This window comes from Antedon bifida, chromosome 5 (assembly GCF_963402885.1).
Source record: "Antedon bifida chromosome 5, ecAntBifi1.1, whole genome shotgun sequence".
In the NCBI taxonomy this organism is placed as follows: Eukaryota; Metazoa; Echinodermata; class Crinoidea; order Comatulida; family Antedonidae; genus Antedon; species Antedon bifida.
This window is the reverse complement of record NC_136230.1, coordinates 17,945,949-17,965,719: the sequence shown is the minus strand read 5'-3', so window position 1 is coordinate 17,965,719 and position 19,771 is coordinate 17,945,949. Positions and strand designations below refer to the sequence as shown.

Here is a 19,771-nt window from a genome sequence, read left to right as displayed (position 1 = left end):
CTCCAGATCCTCCTTTCTGGTTTTTAAAAACAAAAGATGGATAAGCCTAACATAGGATGGAAAGAACATATTTTGCAACAACTAAGGGACAGAAACGGGCAAAAAAACATTTTCTATAAGGACATTATTCAATTACGTATGTTTTTAAATTATCACGTAGGCCTAGGCCTAGCTAGGTTAGCCTAGGCCTAGCTAGAGGCCGCCTAGCCTACCTTACTGTATTAGCTAGTGGCTGGGAGATCCACAACAATGCAATTATTAGATAGGCCCCTATTTATAGGCATAGCCGAACATTGGTTTAAACTTAGATGATAGGTATGATATTGATGTGGTATAGGCCTAGTTGTACTTTCAAAAGGCCTTTGATTCTGTACTTCACATATAAGACTGCAGTGTTAAAAGGAAGGTTGAAGCTTGTATTTCCAGAAATGTCTAAAATACAAGATTTTTTAAAGGGTAGAAGACAATGAGTGTTAAATGGGACTGTCGAGATGGTCGGATCTAATAAGTGGTGTTCCGCATGAAAATGTTTTTGGTCTGATTTTATTATTACACTTTATAAAAGTTTTTCCCTAAAGTTGCACTATCTGAAGTTTAAGATGTCTGCTGATGATACCAACGTACGTACGTATGAATGGGCAACAAAATTGCCAAAGCAAATTTGCAGTTCTCACTTGATAATATGTTCAGCTGGTCAAATGACAACTACCTTTCAATGCAAACAACAAGTGTAAGATTTTGTATGTGGAGAAATAATGAGAAGAAAAAGTATTTTGTTCAAGATAATGTGACCCATGTCACTGCTATTGAAAATGATCTTGGTGTATACTTCGATAGTAATTTGAACTTTGATTACCATATAAATAACTGTGTTGCTAAGGCAAATAAAATAGTGGGTCTCGATCATCAATCATTTGGCTTATCCTGATTGAAGTTTTTGGGTTTCGCTACACTGGAGTACAGATGATTAAGAGCGGATATGATCCAAATCTTCAGAATTATAAATGATGTTATAGAATTCAGCAAGTTTTTACATTTGTTGATTGTCATGGAACTAGAGGTCATGAGTACAAGTTATATAAGCATGTTTAGGCTCAATACCTCAATACTGTACTATATTTTTCCTTCAGTTATAGAGTTGTGAACTTGTGAAATAGCCTACCTTCTTATGTTGTAAAAGCCTAAATCAATTCAGGTCACTGCTTAATGATCATTGTAAGACTCTTGACTGCAAGTTTACTTTTTCACACTTAAAAACACATCAAAACATAACACCCAAACTCAAATATTGTCATTTAGTTATCTTTTTAATATATTATAAACAATCAATTATCGTTATCTGTACCATACTAATTGATTAGGCAAGATGCTTTACTCTCATTACCTCATCCTTCGGATGGGATGTAAGGCTGTTGGTCCCGTGTACTTAGCAGTGCACGTTAAAGAACTTGGTACACTATTCGAAAAGAGTAGGGGATTGTCTCCCTGTGTACTGATGTGGTAGGCGCTGCACTTCTGGCTGCCTTGGGTCCGTGGAGGGCCTAATCCAAATTTCCTCAGTTTCCAGTTTCCGAATTTCCTCGGTTTCTAGTTAGGCCTGAGGACCAGAATAATGCATTTAACATTTTTAACATTTAGCATGTTTTGTAAAATTAGGTAAGTAGGCCTACTTCGTATCCATATTGGCGATAGATCATTATTTTTAGTGTTTTTTATTTCTTTATTTTGAAATGTGTGGATTATTCATAACCATAATAATATTAAATAATAAATAGACATAACACTTTTTGTGTTCCATACTTTATTATGGGCCGAGTTGACCAATTTGTTTTTGGTCGAGTTGACTTGAGACTGTGTTGACGCAGGGCCGACTTTGGCTGAGATGGTTTGGTGCCAACTTGTCTGGCTAATTGGCCTAGCCCTAATAGGGAGCCAGCTAATTGTAGCTATGTTTGTAGCTATGTTTGTATTTTTTTCCTTTTTGATAAACCATAAAATAGTAAATATTTTTTGGTTTATCATAAAGGAAAAAAAATTACAAAGATAAAACATTTGAAACCATATGAATTTTTTGGAGAACAATATTTGTAACTAGTAACAAAAACATTTTGAAATAATTTGATTCTCGGAAAGTAAAGTTTGATCCAATTATTCTACCGCTTCCACCTTGAATAAAATGTTGAAAACCCCAGCAAAATTGGCTGCACAGTGTTTGTTTTATTTACATTAAATTAATTTATATTAAGTAAGGAAATACTTTAATAATAATAGTCACACTATTATTGGTTGTCAATTATCATCCACTATTCTGTACAGTCAACTATTAGGCCTAGTATCAATCATGATATCAATTGTCACTGTAAAAAACATTATTAATAATTTTGACATACAATTTAGTATTTAGGACCTGGATACTACTTTGTTTGTGCTGGGTTAATACCAACATGCAACTAACTTTCAGCAAAGGCTACATACAAGAACTTTACAGTGATTATAGATTTAGTTAGTTAACATGTGGCGCAGTTTGTTGGACGTTGGACTATTGATTGGAGATCGTGGGTTTGAATCCAATGCTCCAATGTATCCTTAGGCAAGACCCTTTACTTACGTTTGTCTCTCTCCACCCAGTTAATTGTACAAATGGGTACCTGGTAAGTTCAAGATACAACTTTGCGCTGATTACTAGTTGCATTATGGGAGTACATGTTTCCATAAGTGTTTGACCCAAAATGACGAGGGTGATAATATGTACAGCGCTTAGAGGTTTCACAACATTAGGCGCTTTGTAAATCCAAGATATTATTATTGTTAATATTATTATTAATATTACATTTTACAGATAATAAGTTAACTTTAAGTATTGACACTGTAAAGGTCGAAAATGTTCAACTGCAAATAGAAGTTGCCAAACTAAAAGATGCAAATTTAAAACTACAGGTGCAAGTTGAAGCAGGGTTAGTTTTTGTTGTTTATTATAATTTCCTTGAACTATTTAAGTGAAAGACAGCAGTATTGTGAATATTCAAGGTATAAAAATGTGAATTATACACATCGCATAATATATTTAAAAATGCAGTACTGTAAAATGTACAAAATGTAGAAAACCACTGAAACATTTAAGTCCTTAGATCAGTCTCAATATTTAAGAACATTTTTGTTACATTGTTAAACTCTTTGCTTAATAGTACAGTAATAATAAAATACCAAACATGAATGATGTAATTAACTTATTATTGGAAATCAATTTTTAATTGTAGTGTTTGCTCTAGTAGTGTACCAAACAAGTTAAAGATAATTGTTCCTCTAAAAAATAATTGTGAAAACTTTTTTTTATCATAGTTTCACATTAATGTAGTTCACTTCACCAAAAATGGAATGAAAAGCAATTTATTTACCTTCTAAATCTGTAACTTAAAGAAAAATGTAAACTGGAAGCCCATTGTCTAGTTCGTCAATGGGGTTTTGGTTCAATTTAATTACCTGTCTATTTTGTCTTTTTAAAATGAAATCATTATTTTTGTTCATTCAAAATTGAATAACTTGATTAAAACTACAAAGCCTACTGATAATTAATTTATAATCAAATAAAACTTATGTACTACAAACATTTAAAGGTACACAAAATCTAAAAAAACTCACATCTTTAATTAGGTTTATGGAATACATACTTAAATATTAATCAATACTTATTGTGTTTGATAATGAAGACATTTTCTTATTCAATAGTAGTGGTGGGAAAGGAGGTGGTGAAAAGAATACTGCAATGGAACAGAAAATGTATAAATTGCAAGAGGAGTTGACAGATTTACATAGAACAAAAGGAGAAGTAGGAATTGAATTTGATGTCTGTTGCATGTATGTTGTACAGACCTTAGGTCTGCTAAATCGCCATATTTTACACTGAAAAGATCGCATGTTGCTGGGGTCTTTGCTCAAAAGTTTACTAGCAAATTTAAAAAACATTTACTGTTTAATTTAATTATTGATATATTTTATTTCCATAATAGTGAGTTTTTGGTACAGTAGTAGTAGTAGTAGCGGTAATACTCCAACATGCAAACTCATAGGCTCTGCTGTCTTTGTAAACAAAAAAGTATGAGGGGAAACATTAGTTATGCGAGCACATAATTTTAATGAATTTATCAAGCCAAAACTTGAACAAATTGTTTACTTGCATGGACATCACAAACTAATATATATTTTAATAAAAATGCAGTTGAATGGCAGGCCAACACTAGTTGAATATTTTATTCATGGTCTCGTTTTCGTTTAATACTTTGACATTTTTGTATCAAGAACAAATGGACTGTCACAAATATATATTTCAGCATGTTAGAGTTCTTGTTAAAATTTCTTTTTAGAATGCTCAGCAGATAATTGATATTTCAAAGAAATTACAACTAAAAGAAAAAGCAGTGAACTCTGCTAATGAGAAGTAAGTCTTGGAATTAATAATTACTGATATTTTTTCTACAATTTTGATATTTTGGAAGAATTTTAAGTGATTTAATTGATACATATTTCATGGTTCCATGTTGGTAAACTTCCATATGATAAACTTTTTTTTTATTTTCAAAGAATATTTGAATTAGAAAGTAGCTTAGCTGCATTTAAATCAGAAATGAAAAATATGGAAAGTACTGTTGTTCAAAAGGAAAAAGAAAACGAGGTATTTTATATTAAACTTTACTGTACTCTACTATCAACAGTTTCAAGAATAACATAATTAACTGTAGCTAGTTGCAACACGATTTCTATAGACAAAATAAAGTATTTACAATCAGACATACTCAATGATACTTTCCTCATTGTTTTCAAGCAAATCCTAAATAAAAATTTAGTTTTGAAAAAATTTCATATTACGTGAAGGAATGTAAAAACTTTGAACTCGCCCAACACTTTATCAAGGTAATGTCAGCGATGGTATTGGTATTTGATGATTTGCTGTAAGCAAGATGGATGACCGGGGGCCAGAGGTGTTCCAATAACATCTATAGGAGGCACAAGTCAAAGAACATCAGATGACTTCACCAAGGCCGTTGGCAGCAATACTATTGCTGACATTAAATTGATAAAGTGTTGAGTGAATTCAATGTTTTTATTTTCCTTCACATAATATGAAATTCATTCAAAAAAATAGATAAAAGAACTAGATAAATTTATTTAATTTAAAATCATTAATTTTGACTAATTATGAAATAATTTATATTCGAAATATACAGATACTGCGAGATGAACAGCAAGCATTGCACCTAGCCTATTCAGGTTTAGAGGTTAAGTTACGAGATGTACAACAAGATAATGATGATTTACTCAAGCGATGGCTTGAGAAAAAAGCTCTTGATGCCAACATTATCAATAATAGCAATGATAAATTTTACATGAATCAGGGGAAAAAAATAGCAGAGAATTTAGAAGAGGCATCAGGTCCAGTGATTACTATTCCTGAAAGAGGAATGTAAGTTTTATTTTAAAATATAATAACTACATTCTAATCAGATATCTCAGTGGAATATACTCATTTTATTTTATTTATTTTTTATTTCAACAATGTTTATAGAGGTTGACCCTTCCTTTGCAGAGGAACTGATATCTTAGGGCCCTCTTTATTATCAATCTAAAATACAAAAATGACAATGAGAAAAGTACATTCATGAGATACAAAACGGCATAAAAATTAGACTTTATAAAAATTGTAAAAAGTTACTAAAAATAACCATTTCTTTGATAACCATATTTAATATTTATTTATATATTTATTGTTAATATTTATTAGGTGATCATTTAGAATAAAATGATCACCTATTGTTATTGTATAAAATCTTTATTATTATTTTTTTTTTTATTATTTTTTTTCTTTTTATTGTTTCTGTACACTATTTTGTGTAACAATTATCTAAAAAAGTTTAATGTCAATGATTACAAAAATTTCAGAATATCTTTCAAATAATACAACTTAATCCTAATAAGCTTTCCAGCGTGATCACTCATCCGTGACGACATTTATACGCCATTTTGCGAAATCACATTATCAATCATATCTCCATAATTCATTATCACATATTAATGAAATTCACTACACGTAAACTTCAGATCAAGGGTAAAAATATTAGCAAATAAAAACGCACGCGCACGTAGGTTCATGCGCGTGATATCGCGCGTTAAAAATTTAAAACGCTCAAAATTAAGTTTTGATCAATTTAGAGCATGAATTAGGCCATTTGCGTGTTTCAAAAAATTACTGCGCAAAAATGCGTTTTTGCGCGCGCGATACTTAAAAAGCGTAAAAAATATGAATTTTTTTTACAAATCTCATTCTACTCACCATCCTTAGTACATTCACCAAATTTGAGTCAGTTCCGACTTAAAATAACGCTATATGAGCACGTTAAAAATGACAAAATGCGCACATTTATTTTACAAAAGTTCTGAAAATGGTGAAAAATAGGTCTTTTTTAAAATGAAAATAATTCTTCAGAATGCAAGATGACCCCCGATTTTTTTAACTTATTCTGGAAGTCATTGAGTTGTAGATATGAATTCATGTACACATTTTACGTACAAAATGTTTTGACGTCATCAAATGGCCACTTGAATTTAAAAATTAGGATTTGTTATCTTTTTGTGTAGATTATCACATTCAACAGAGCGCATCTTGGTTATGTGTGCTCGAATTTCGCACAACTTTCAGTATGTGCTTGCTTAATTAATTATCTTTATCATGAGTTGACACTATCTTCATTTTAATGACGTCATCACGCGTAAAAACTTGAATAACGTAGGCCGTGTAATTTCACCTTCGCAGTAAATTTGAATATCTTACAGCTCTTCAGAATTGAAGGTTACCTTGATGATTATAATTTATTATGAAAGCTGATGAAATGTAGATATTAATTCATATAAAAATTAAGCCTATCGGATGTTGTAACGTTAACATATGGCCAGTTGAAGGGGAAAAGTAGTTTTTTCATATTTTTCGTCAAAGTTATACACAATTCAAAGAGCGCGCACAGCGCTTCTACGTGCCAAATTTTTTTCCAAATCTTATATTTTTTTGCTCAATTAATTATCTTTCGAAATTGTCATCTTAAAGTTTAGTTTGATAACGTCATCATGCCAAAAAATTAGAACATGTGTGTCCCGTAATTTCACCTATGCTACACTGTATATAGATATACAGTATATACTGTACATATTGTATATGGCATATAGGCACAACTCAGCACTATAAGCATATAATAGGATGGCATACATCAACATTTTCCGATCGTATGTTAACGTACGTGCATGTTTAAAAAAAAATTAATTTCAGTAAAATGATAAAAATGATCACCTATAATTTGTCAAAGTGACGAATTAAATTCTAGTTTATTATATATATTTATACATATATAATGCAGATGTCCTTTACCATTAGGACATAATATAATCTACATATTTTTTATTTAAGTTTTATTTGTCAATAGATTGCATTCAAATACATTTTATGTAACTTTTTTTCTCCTTGTAGCCTTGGAAGTCCTAAATCTCCATTAAATTTTACAGTTCAAATGTCAAGTATACCAACAAGAGTACTTAGGAAGTTTGTAAGTATGCTTATTTTTCTTTCTATTCTCTTTTTATTTATATTTAGGTGATCATTTTGAATAAAATGAGCACCTATTGTTATTGTAAAAAATCTAATTTTTTTCCTTCATTTTATTTCTTTCTGTACAGATTTTGTGTACAAATTATCTCAAAAAATGCTATCTCAATTATTTTCAAATGTTTACAATATCTGTATCATGAATAGGCTGAATACACCATACAGTATCAATCATATTTTCATAACTGCCTTTCAGGTATCAATTAAATTCACTAGATAAACTTCAGGTCAAGGGTCAAAATATAAGCACAAAAAAACTTTAAGCACTTGATCGTTCATCAACATTTTAAAATTCTCACGCCTAAAAATTTGAATAACATGGGCCTTATTATGAAAGGTTCTGAAAATGTAGATATGAATTCATATAAATTTTGTGCCTATCGGATGTTGTGACGATATCATATATGGCCAGTTAAAGTTAAAAAGTTAGTTAAAAAGTTATACAAATTTAAAACATTGTGCACCATGCCTATGCCGTATTGTTTCTAATAAACGCCCCCCTCTGAGATTTTGTTTCCATTGTAATGAGTGCTCAATACTGCATGTGTATCCAGTCCATATAGACTTAAATTAGTAAGAGAAAATATTTATTTCACAATAATGTACCCACCTAACGATTTTTGTAAAGCGCCTTATACTCAGTCTTTTATTATCGACCAAACTAGGCTAATTGTAAGCTAGGCCATACACAGCAGTATCGGTTCTGGTTTGTTTACTTCCGCTCCGCCGTGTGCCACGGGAAAGATTGCTGCTTCAGCACACAATATGCTCGACGAATCCCACTCGACTCGACCAGCTAGAAAATGAATGACCACCATCCATCATGTACGTCGTACATAAGGTGCAATGTTTTCTGAAAATGGTATGGTCCATTGTGGGGATAATTTCCACTAATATATTACAGTAGAGCAATTAAGGTACACATGCACGGACCATTGCGATAATATCGGATAATTTATTTCCCCCGACAGAAAATGGTCTACACTGAGATATTTTTTTAGGTAAATTCCCTATTGTTTTTGACAAGCCATGCTGTTTGATCAGATATTTACCTTAAAAATGTAATAATCAGTAATAATTTAATAATAAAGTACTTCTGATTAACAACATACAAAAACTACAAAATGTGTATAGGAATTTGTTTGATTATACATATATTACACACACAAAAATAAATGCCTCCTATGAATAAACTCCTTCCTCGAACAAACGCCCCCCTAAAAACCCTCCTGAATAATAGACACCCACATATGTTTTTGGGATGATGACAATTTCTGAAGATAATGATTTGAGCAAAAAGAAATTGGGATTTGTAAGAAAATTGGACATACCGTCGTATTGTTTCTAATAAATGCCCTGGGGACGTGTAAACATAACATAACTTTGTCAGCATATGGACATTTACGTAAGTTGTGCACCTCCTATTTTGTAATGATGTCAGAGTTGCGCAACGTGACTTACGCACGATTTTATGAATTTCAATGATTGATCATAGGATAAAAACTAAGTGATTTTTTATTGACACTTGGTGAAAGGATAATTCTTATCAAGGGTCAACTTTTTGTGCACTTTACAAGAAGTTATGCGTGCACGCGCATTTAAAGTTTCAAAATGTGCAAAATTAATTTCTAATCTACTTTGTATGCGATTCATGACATTTTGTGCATGTGGAAAATTCCTGCGCGCACAAACAATTATGGAGAGTACGAAGCATGAAAAAAAAAAGATCAATCATTGAAATTCATAAAATCGTGCGTAAGTCACGTTGCGCAACTCTGACATCATTAAAAAATAGGAAGTGCACAACTTAGGTAAATGTCCATATGTTGACAAAGTTATGTTATGTTTACACATTTTAGAGATACCTGAGACTCAAAAATGACAGAAAGAAAGAAGAATAATACAGAACTAGATTTCAACACGTCACTTTGACGAGTTCGGGTTGTCCGTGTAAACGCAACATGCACATACATTAAACTATATGAACATCGACAATTATTATGTCATCCTATGACATGAAATAAAAATGTTTACATTGCTGAATTGTACCTATTTTGTATCATACAGCATATTACAGGTTTACAGAATACACTGTATAATGTTATATACAGTGTAGCATAGATGAAATTACGACACACATCTTTAAAATCCAATTATTAACACGATGACGTAATCAATCTGACATAAAGATAACTATTTTAGAAGATAAGTATCTATATAATTACATTAATGAGAGATTTGAATTCAACTGGCCATATGATGATGTCATGACATCAGATAGACAAAATTTGTATATGAATTCATATCTACAATGCAACAACTTCCATAATAAGTTTTAATCATGTGGGTCACTTTTCTTTCTGATGAGATATAACAGATTAAAATATACTGTAAAGATGAAATTATGTAACTCATGTTATTCAAATATTTTTATATGATGACGAAATTAAAATAAACATTTTGTGAAAGAGAATTGATTGAGAAAGAACGTATTAAAATCTAGGAGAAAATGTGGAATGCATTAGCGCGATGCGGTCTATTATATTGGATTCTAACTAGTACAAAAGAGAAAAAAATTCTATTTTTTGAATTCGTGTGGCCATATGGTGAAGTCAAAACAACCAGTTGGTACAAATTTTTCATGAATTGATATCTACAACTCATCAGCTTTCATAATATATTTTTTAAAAATAGAGTCACCGACCATCCTGAGGAGCTATAACTGACTAAAATAGGTATATTTGTGCATAAATTTGTATTAAATTACCTATTCTATAGCACACGATTATTAAAGTTTAACGTGCACATGCATCGTTATTTTGCAATTAAAGTTCATCAAAATGAATGAAATCTGCTAGGAAGGTATGAAAAACAAAATCTGCAAAAAAACATTATAGAGAAATCCGATTTGTCCAAAATGGGGAAATTTCTGTCGAGAATGGGGAAGTGATGTGTCCAAAATAGAGAAATCCGATTTGTACACAGCACTTCCCCATTCTGAATAGAAATTTCCCCATTTTGGACAAATCAGATGTCTCTATATTGGACAGCTTCCCTATTTTGCACACGGCACTTCCCCATTCTGGACAGAAATTTCCCAATTTTGGACAAATCGGATTTCTCTATATTGGACAGCTTGTCGAGAATGGGGAAGTGATGTGTCCAAAATAGAGAAATACACAGCACTTCCTCATTCTGAATAGAAATTTCCCCATTTTGGACAAATCGGATTTCTCTATATTGGACAGCTTCCCTATTTTGGACACAGCACTTCCCTATTCTGGACAGAAATTTCCCCATTTTGGACAAATCGGATTTTTCTATATTGGACAGCTTCCCTATTTTGGACATAGACTTCCCTATTCTGGACAGAAATTTCCCCATTTTGGACAAATCAGATTTCTCTATATTGGACATATTGTGGGATAACGGGTCAATTTAAGTGATAGAGTATACCCCCAAGAGTCAAATAAGACAAAAATCTCAATTTCGAAAAAAATGTAGTTAAACCCCTTGTCTCAAAGTACGACAGTATTGGTTTTATACTTTTCAAATAAAAAGTGTTTAATCTTTAAAAATGAAGGATACACATGAAGGAGATGTAAACGCAATCCGTTGTAGCCCTTCTGGAAAGAAGTTTGCCACTGGAGGTGCTGATAGAAAAGTTAACCTGTGGGACTTTTCTATACGAGGTAAGACCGCTCATCAGATAAAATAAATTTAACAGTTTTTAAATTAAAGACAGTTTTTACTACCAACAAATTACACATGAAGTATTTTAAGTTCACCAAATTGTAGATTCTATACTATATTTTATGGTATATTTTGCAGAAACTGGCCAAATTATGTATTTATAGCATTTTATTAACACAATTTTATCGTACTGTATTGTGATACTGCAGCTTTCTCAGATTGCTGTTCATATTGAAATGGAAAAAGTATTTTTTATTGTATTTCTTTGTACCCTTGCAATAAAATATACTTATATCTTTATAAATAAACAAGTACAGTTAAGTTACACTATTATAACTGTAGTATTACAGTAATTGTATAGTGGGTTGGTCAAGTTGAAACTATTTGTATTTTTTGTAGATGCATCATCTACGAGTCCTAAGTTAGCAAGTTTAACTGGTAGCAATGCAGGTATAACATCTGTAGATTTTGATGTACAGGAAAACTTTGTACTTGGTGCTTCCAGTGACTTTGCAGTGAGATTATGGGGTGTACAGGATCATAGATTAAAGGTTCTTCCTAGTTTTTATATTCTTAAAAAAAAAGTTGTTAAACACAAATAATTAATTCAGTTTCAAATTTAAATTATACATAACATGAAGACAAATGTCATTTTCAATTGCCTTATAAAATGCTTTATTGAAATATTTTGATTTTAATCAAATGAATACTAATTCTAATTGACTACATAAAAACCCTTTTAAGTGACTATGATTTGAATAAAATAAAAGAAATGTTATTTAAAATTGTGAGGACACTCTCATAAGAGAATTAAATTCATCTAGAAACCTGTTTGTTCTTCCTGTAGTGTAATAGTGGATTTAGTACCTTCTGTATGAATGATGTATGCTTTGTATATTTTACCTCCCATAAATTGAAATCAAAAGTGTTTTAATATTCAGATGAACAAAATTTCTATACAAAATACTGGCAACCAAAATATTTTGAACAATTAAATAAAGTATTAGATAAATTACACTGCCTACAACATTAGTAGGCCCTCTGTGTTTATAATGCTTAAAAATATCAGTCAAAGCACTATAATATTCCTGTGGCCGTATTCACCATTCACACTTAGGCTAAGGGAAACATTTACTGTACCTTTAAAACTAATCAATTTAATGGAACTACTTAAATATTTATTGACTTATGTGAAATACTTAATATTCACGGGAAATATCTCATTTAACTCTCCCACTGGTCCTGACACCTCCCGTAAGCTGACAATCTTGACGATCTGTCACCTAACTTTCTTCTCTAGGAGGATCAACTGTATTTATATAATTTCCACTATTTAAAGTAAAGTAAAAATTATATTTAAAAGTACAGTAGTTTTATTATACTTTTTAACAGCATGCTCTAACAGGTCATGGTGGAAAGGTGTTAGCTGCCAAATTTCTTGGAGATGCAAATAAAGTTGTCTCTGGAAGTCATGATAGAACTCTAAAAATATGGGATCTCAAATCTCGTGCATGTGAGTATCAATGAGAAATTCAAATTAAAAAATGTTTGTTTAATATGATGAAAAGCAAATGTAAAATTCCAACTATAAATTTTTCTGTTTCGAGTGGTCAATTTTGTGTTCAGTTGTAGGCCTATAAACAGAAAAATGATTTTTCTGTACTATTTGAAAGTTTTAGTACACTGACAAGTGTACCATGGTTGTTGATGGAAGTTTTAACAATTTTATACTTTTAGTCTTATCAACCATCTTGAAATGCTTCTTAAAAACAACACTATTATTAAACAACCACAAAACAATAATACAGTAATAAAACATTTCATTCCTTCATTTCAATGCTATTATAGGTTCTAAAACAATGTTTGCTGGTTCCATGTGTAATGATCTAGTTACAAGTGATGGTGCTGGTAGCAACATCATCAGTGGACATTTTGATAAAAGAGTTCGCTTTTGGGACACAAGGTTGGTTTTCTTTCTTTATAAATATACAGTTTCTATCTATAGAGTTCTGCGGTGTGACGTCACAACGGTAGAGGGCGTTGCATGGTTGCTAGCCAACCAAAAAATGCGTTCAACGCTACTATGTGGATAAACTGTATACTGTAGATCTGTATTTCTATCAAATTATGTATCTTAGCTTGATTTTTTTTAACTTAAACTGTAGTTGAAGAATAAATTAAATAATTAATTAAAAACAAATATTTAGTGATCTTTTGAAATTTTAGTTTGTTTTATTGAAAATTATTAAGTTTTAAAATGACTACTTCATGTAAGCCTATTCCAAACCATTGGTGACCTGAGAGTCACTCAGGCAGGTTGAACGCATTTTTTGGTTGGCTAGCAACCACGCAGCGCCACCTATCGTCGTGACGTCAGCACCGCAGAACTCTATATTCAGAGCAACTCATTTTCACCCGTTGGTTACAATCGCCAGTTTATATATACCGCGCAAGCTAGTGTCTATTGATGTGATGTTAAATTGATGTGATTTTATTGAAATACACTGATGAATCTATGAAAACACTGATGAATCTATGAAAACACTGATGAATCTATGAAAACACTGATGAATCTATGAAAACACTGATGAATCTATGAAAACACTGATGAATCTATGAAAACACTGATGAATCTATGAAAACACTAATGAATCTATGAAAACACTGATGAATCTATGAAAACACTGATGAATCTATGAAAACACTGATTTCAAATATTTAAACTGTAGTTCTCTAATATTAAGACCTTGTTTCATAGTCTTGTTAAGACCTTGTTTCATAGTCTTGTTAAGACCTTGTTTCATAGTCTTGTTAAGACCTTGTTTCATAGTCTTGTTAAGACCTTGTTTCATAGTCTTTTTGTTTGCTAAATATTGTCTATACACATTATTTAATTTGTTATATTGTTTTGGTATTAATTTTATTGTAGATCACATGATCCCAATGCAAATGAGATTTTATTACAAGGTAAAGTAACATCTTTAGACCTATCAAATGATAGGACACAATTATTGGTTTGTTCAAGGGATGATACACTCAAAGTTATTGATCTCAGGATGAATCAAGTTATGCAGACACTATGGTAAGTATACTGAGATAAATAAGTATTCAATATGTAGAATATTTTTACATGGCATTGATTTAAAACAAATGTTATTAAACATATTATATATACTAATGTTCTATTGCTGTTAAAAATGTATTATCTTCCAAAAACAAGAAAATTGAAGATTAATAAAAAAGACTTTGAATATTCCATTTCGGGGTTTTAATAAAGTTAATAACTTCAGTAGAAAAAAAGTGATGTATTTATTTGTAAAAAGACAGAATAAATAGTTAAATTGAACCAAAAATCTTCCAGTCAATTTGAATATTTTGTGATTTAAATTACATTTTTTTAAATAATTATATGTCACATAATATTATCATTAAACAATATATCTTTATATTCTGCCAATTGTGGGGGATTTGGAATTGTGACCAGCATAAATCATTCATTTAGACAAACTATTGTTTGCTTGTCTTCTCCACCTAACCTTTGACTTTCTGCATTTTTTTATCACTGTAATATTAATCCTGTGACCGTTATCATCTCAGGTTACATTTTAATAAATAGAGATTTCATTTCCAACTTATTTGCTAATATTGAGCTATGAATAAGGAAAACATGGACGTTTATAGTATTATCAGCGGTCCGTATTTAGTGAACCTATAGTCCAAATCAGCTAAAAATTGGAATTGTGACTCCGCTTAAAAAAGTGTAAGCAAAATCCATGAGATGATGATATTAATTTGCATTCTTAGAGTTGAATTGAGGTGGAATATCCATAGAACCATTCAATATCACTTTTATTTTGAATGTAACAAAATTACTAATGACACTTATTTTCAGTGCTGATGGATTCCATGTTTCATTTGATTGGACGAGGGCTGTATTTAGTCCAGATTCAGAGTATGCAGTTTGTGGTTCAGGAGATGGATCTATATTTTTATGGAATGCAAAGACTAACAAATTGGAAAAAACTCTCAAAGAACATAAGTTAGTAATAGTTTATTATGAAATTGTCACACCTGATTGTATTTGATTGGTATTTATGCAACACGTGTCATTTAGAATTAATAGCCCTACCAACTGGAAAAGTGATAACTAATGGTGAGTGATAACTAATGCGCTGTAGATTTCTGTAAACATTTTGAAAATTTTTGCCATGCGATGTTGACTGATTGCATTAAAAAATCAATACATTTAAACCTTATTTATTCACGAGACTGGTGTATATAGCACAATTGATACGTAGTTCATTGATTGTAAACCAGTAATTTTAACTTACGTTTCAAGACAGTTTCGTCTAGCTGTCAGGTAGACTTCATCAGTTGTTGTCTGTTGTTACAACACCGATGGATGTTTTTGGTGTGTAACCTAGAGGACCAGTAGTTGTCAGGAGTGGATCGTAAATATGTGAAAGTTGGTGCCCTTCGTCTCTATTCATCGTTTTATCCTGTTTCCTTATGCTAATAGATTCTTTAATTTTACGTGTGAGCCAAACTTGTTCATTGTGTAATAAGTCTATATTATCTCAATTAAGGATATGATTATGCAGGGTCATATGGTTAGTGATTACTGATTTATGTAACCTTGAGGAAGAAGCTTTCCTCGATGCGCGTGTCTGTATGTTTTGTGTGTTGTCATCAACATCTTTCTTATGCTTTTTAAATCTTGTTTATAGTGCCCTACTCGTTTCTCCAATATACACCATTTCACAATTGGTACATCCCACTTCATATACAGGTGGGATATATAATAAAATTGGTTTAAAAGGAGGCCAATTGGCCCCGTAACAACAGCTAGATGGCAGCTAGACGAAACTTTCTTGAAACGCAAGTTAAAATGACTGGTTTACAGTCAATGAACTACTTATCAATATACTAATCGAAACCAGAGAAAAATGTTTTCACTATACAGCAAAACATGTCAATCAACATTGATTGTTTTTACACAAGTTTGGGTTGTGCGCGCCGTCTATAGCTATTGTACTCTAAAGTTGGAGCACTGCCTTTTTGAATGGCCTAGCTTCCTGGCCTAGCATTAGTCAATGATTTGTGATGGATAAATTTAATTAAAGTAGGTGTTATATAAAATAAATCAATCAATGAAAAATTAACTGCTCTATTTTCAACTCAACTCTGCCTCGTTAAAAATGGAGCAGTCAATTTTTCAAGTTACAATATATTCTCACCATCCGACTCATTAACATTCATTAATCATAATAAACTCCCATCAATCATGTTTTAACAGTTGCTCTATTTGTAATTCAATTTAGCTCTGCTGTTGTATCAGTGGCATGGCACCCAGGAGGACAGTATATGTTCAGTTGTGACACAAGGAAGAAAGTTATCATTTGGACAGAAATATAAAAACTCAATTTGATGTTTTTATTTGTAAAATATAAGATGGATATATAGCAAATTATTATTATTTACAACAAACCTGTTATATCTATTATAAAAAAAAGAGCCAAATTAACCTGTAAAAAAATTAGGTTACATTTCATTTAGGTAGTTAAACTATGGATTAAGATTGGATATGTACTTATAACAAACTATATTTACATCTGTTGTTTTTGGCTCCTTATATACAATACACAATTTGCTTGTGCTTGTTCAGTACAACAGTCTAGTCAAAAGGGCAACATTGTCAAAATTAGGACCTTTGTACCTTAGTAATTACTTGGAATAATCATTTACCTGAGATCTTTAAAATTGTAATCATATTTACTAGTATTGATAATGACCTTGGTGAGAGTTTTAACTGTGACGTTAGTCATTATAATAAATAATGGTTAAGTAAAAATGCCGTCATTTCGTCGTTCACAAACAAACATTCAGACTGGTCAGAAACATTCACTTTCTGACCAGTTGATGCTAATATATGTATATGGCCATTTTTATGACCAGTGGTCAAAATAGAGTTTCCAGTCAAAAATGTTTCATTAGTGTAAATACAGGTATTTTGATACCAAACACTACCGTATTCGGTCAACAACATTTTTAAAATGTGCTGTATGCAAAAATGTCAAAGGTCAAAATAAAGTATCTATTGGCATTTTTTATTGCATTATTGCAATTATAAACATATACACCAAAATGTTGAGATAATTCATATGGCCAAGGTCCTAATTTTGACCATGTTGCCTTTTTGACTGCTGTATTGAGCAAGCATCCCAATTTTGTGTCGACCAACAGTGAAAAATTTACTGAGTATACCAAGGAAGCAAAAACCATGTGAATATAGTGTGCAGGTAAACCCTTTCTGGCTCCCCAACAAATTATGTAGAATATACAACATGGCAAGTTAAGGTAGACCATTTCTGTTCAACAAGATGAAAACATTATTGTTCAATCTTAAATCTGGTTTCAGTATGCGTTTTTAGATGATTAACCTGACGCTTTTATTGAAGTAGATTTTCTACAAGAAAATTACAATTAGGGCACTAGTAGGCCTAGTAGAAAGTGTGTCAGTCAAAGCACACAACGATTGCATTCATACATAAAAATTGACTAGAAAATAATGAAAATATATCACTACTGTTATTACTTCCCCAATTTTATTCTCTCATAGTACCAAACAGATTAATTCTGAGATTATGTATAAGTAATTCCAAAATGTGTTGTTGAGAAGAAAAGGTTTGTATCCACTATTGACCACTTATGTCTTTATGGAGAAGTTAAGTATTATTACAAGGTATCCAATTAAGTAACATTTGTTCACATTGTAATAGTGTGTTCACATTGAAATAATATGAATGTGTTCACACGACAGCAATGCTTTTATATATGCTTTTTTTCACTTTTTAGTGTGTTAAATTTATTTTAATTTGTTTATATTTTTTTGTAGAACAATTCATAAGTTATAATACAGAGTTACTTGTGTGTAATAGGTACTGAAATAAATATTGATATCATGTAAGCCTATACTGGACATTCACATTCAAATAGCTGTGGTTTGCAAAAGTAATCTCGAAAAGAAGCCCATCTCGAAATCAAGCCCATTGGGCTTCTTTTCGAGATAGACTAATGTCAAAGGAATAGAAATGTATGATCGTGTATCAATTGATGACCTTCACAACCCCTAATTATCTCAAAATCAAGCCTCGTTTAGTAATATGAATTATATTATCAACATTAATAGAACATAATTGCAATATATAAAAATTAGCAGTTGATATTTATGTGCATGTAAATGGTTTATGCTATGCTTTACGTATTGTTACTCAATAGGCCCATGGAGTACCGTAAAGACTACATTCATGAAGGTATCAAATACCTCCATTAGGCCTAATCTTTCAATCTATGTCTTCAATAGGAACATTGATGATAGCGGAACTAGATTAATGATGGGTGTGATAGTGGGGGGGCAGTTTAAACACGGTTAATTAAATCAACTTTTAATTTATGTTGGTTTACCCGCTGGTTGTCGTGCTACACATGACGCTTCGTCAAATATGTGTAGACGTAAATGCCTCTCTATAATTAGTACCGTATCTACAGTATACTGATGAATGGTGCAATGCCTAAGTCTCGCGCAATTCGGCATTTCTTAAAGCCGCCTCACGCATTTATAATGTATAATATTTGGTACAATGTTGAAATAATACAATGACCTACTGTATAATTGTAACATTAAATATATCAATAGTAATTTTTATCGTAATTTTTTGCATGAATAATGCATGAGCATAATTATTTATAATTTAACTGATTCCAGTTTCACAAGCTCAACGTACAATTTAGACAAATAGCTGGCTCAGAAAACATAAACCAATTTGATCTATGTTCATCGGAGACATATGATGTGGTGGTTTTTCTTTGAGTAACTTATAGGTCGTTTCAATCGATTTCTGAGCACATAAAAATTCCGCCCGGAAGAATACAATTATTTGGGTTGAAAGTACATACGATATGTCATGCGTGTCATAGAAGTCTTACTTTCTATTTCGTTTCAACAATTTAATGATTTTGCTGTTGAAAAGTGTGGGGGACAATCCTCCACTAAAAAATGGGGGGGGGGGGGGGGGCGGGAGAGGGGGGAAGGTAGACAAGTACCACGACACTCTAAAAACATGATCACTCTGATCTGAACACTAGAAATTATTGTTATCTTCGCGAAGAAAAGAATCGATTTGCCCTGGATGCAGTGTGTTGTGCTCACACGCCTCTCAAAACACTCAATCGTCTTAGTCTGGTATTTATTGTACAGTATTAATTTCTCTGACGTGTATTTATAGCGACGCATGGAAATATGTAATCATAATCAACCAATTGGAACGACATCGTTTGCTAGACTTCCTTATGATCCTTTTATACAACCAATTAAACACAAGCATTTTACTATGATGGGCTTCAATGAATGTGATATGAAATCACTAGTCTGAA

The 19,771-nt window shown here is 31.6% G+C and overlaps 1 protein-coding gene across 2 annotated transcripts; it reads left to right on the top strand.

The window, feature by feature from the left end:
* Positions 1 to 18,310, top strand: LOC144842656 (autophagy-related protein 16-1-like). 2 transcript variants are annotated; one of them, XM_078699157.1, is made up of 14 exons: positions 1 to 136; positions 2,840 to 2,954; positions 3,730 to 3,826; positions 4,362 to 4,435; positions 4,579 to 4,669; positions 5,223 to 5,458; positions 7,511 to 7,586; positions 11,229 to 11,337; positions 11,738 to 11,889; positions 12,731 to 12,851; positions 13,187 to 13,301; positions 14,268 to 14,420; positions 15,231 to 15,377; positions 16,660 to 18,310. In XM_078699157.1, the coding sequence occupies exons 1-14, from the start codon at positions 37 to 39 to the stop codon at positions 16,751 to 16,753; spliced, it is 1,680 nt and encodes a 559-aa protein (XP_078555283.1). In that variant the 5' UTR covers positions 1 to 36; the 3' UTR covers positions 16,754 to 18,310. The 2 variants fall into 2 exon arrangements, with proteins under 2 accessions (XP_078555283.1, XP_078555282.1); XM_078699156.1 differs by having other exon boundaries at positions 3,727 to 3,826.
* The last annotated feature ends 1,461 nt before the right edge of the window (positions 18,311 to 19,771 follow it).

What these genes read in the sequence shown, in the direction of transcription:
- LOC144842656 (XM_078699156.1), top strand. Translation starts at nt 37, where the DNA reads ATGGATAAGCCTAACATAGGATGGAAAGAACATATTTTGCAACAACTA. An exon ending in CAGGTGCAAGTTGAAGCAGG is followed by an intron (nt 2,955 to 3,726) that starts GTTAGTTTTTGT and finishes CTTATTCAATAG; the next exon opens with TAGTGGTGGGAAAGGAGGTG. An exon ending in CAAGTTATGCAGACACTATG is followed by an intron (nt 14,421 to 15,230) that starts GTAAGTATACTG and finishes ACTTATTTTCAG; the next exon opens with TGCTGATGGATTCCATGTTT.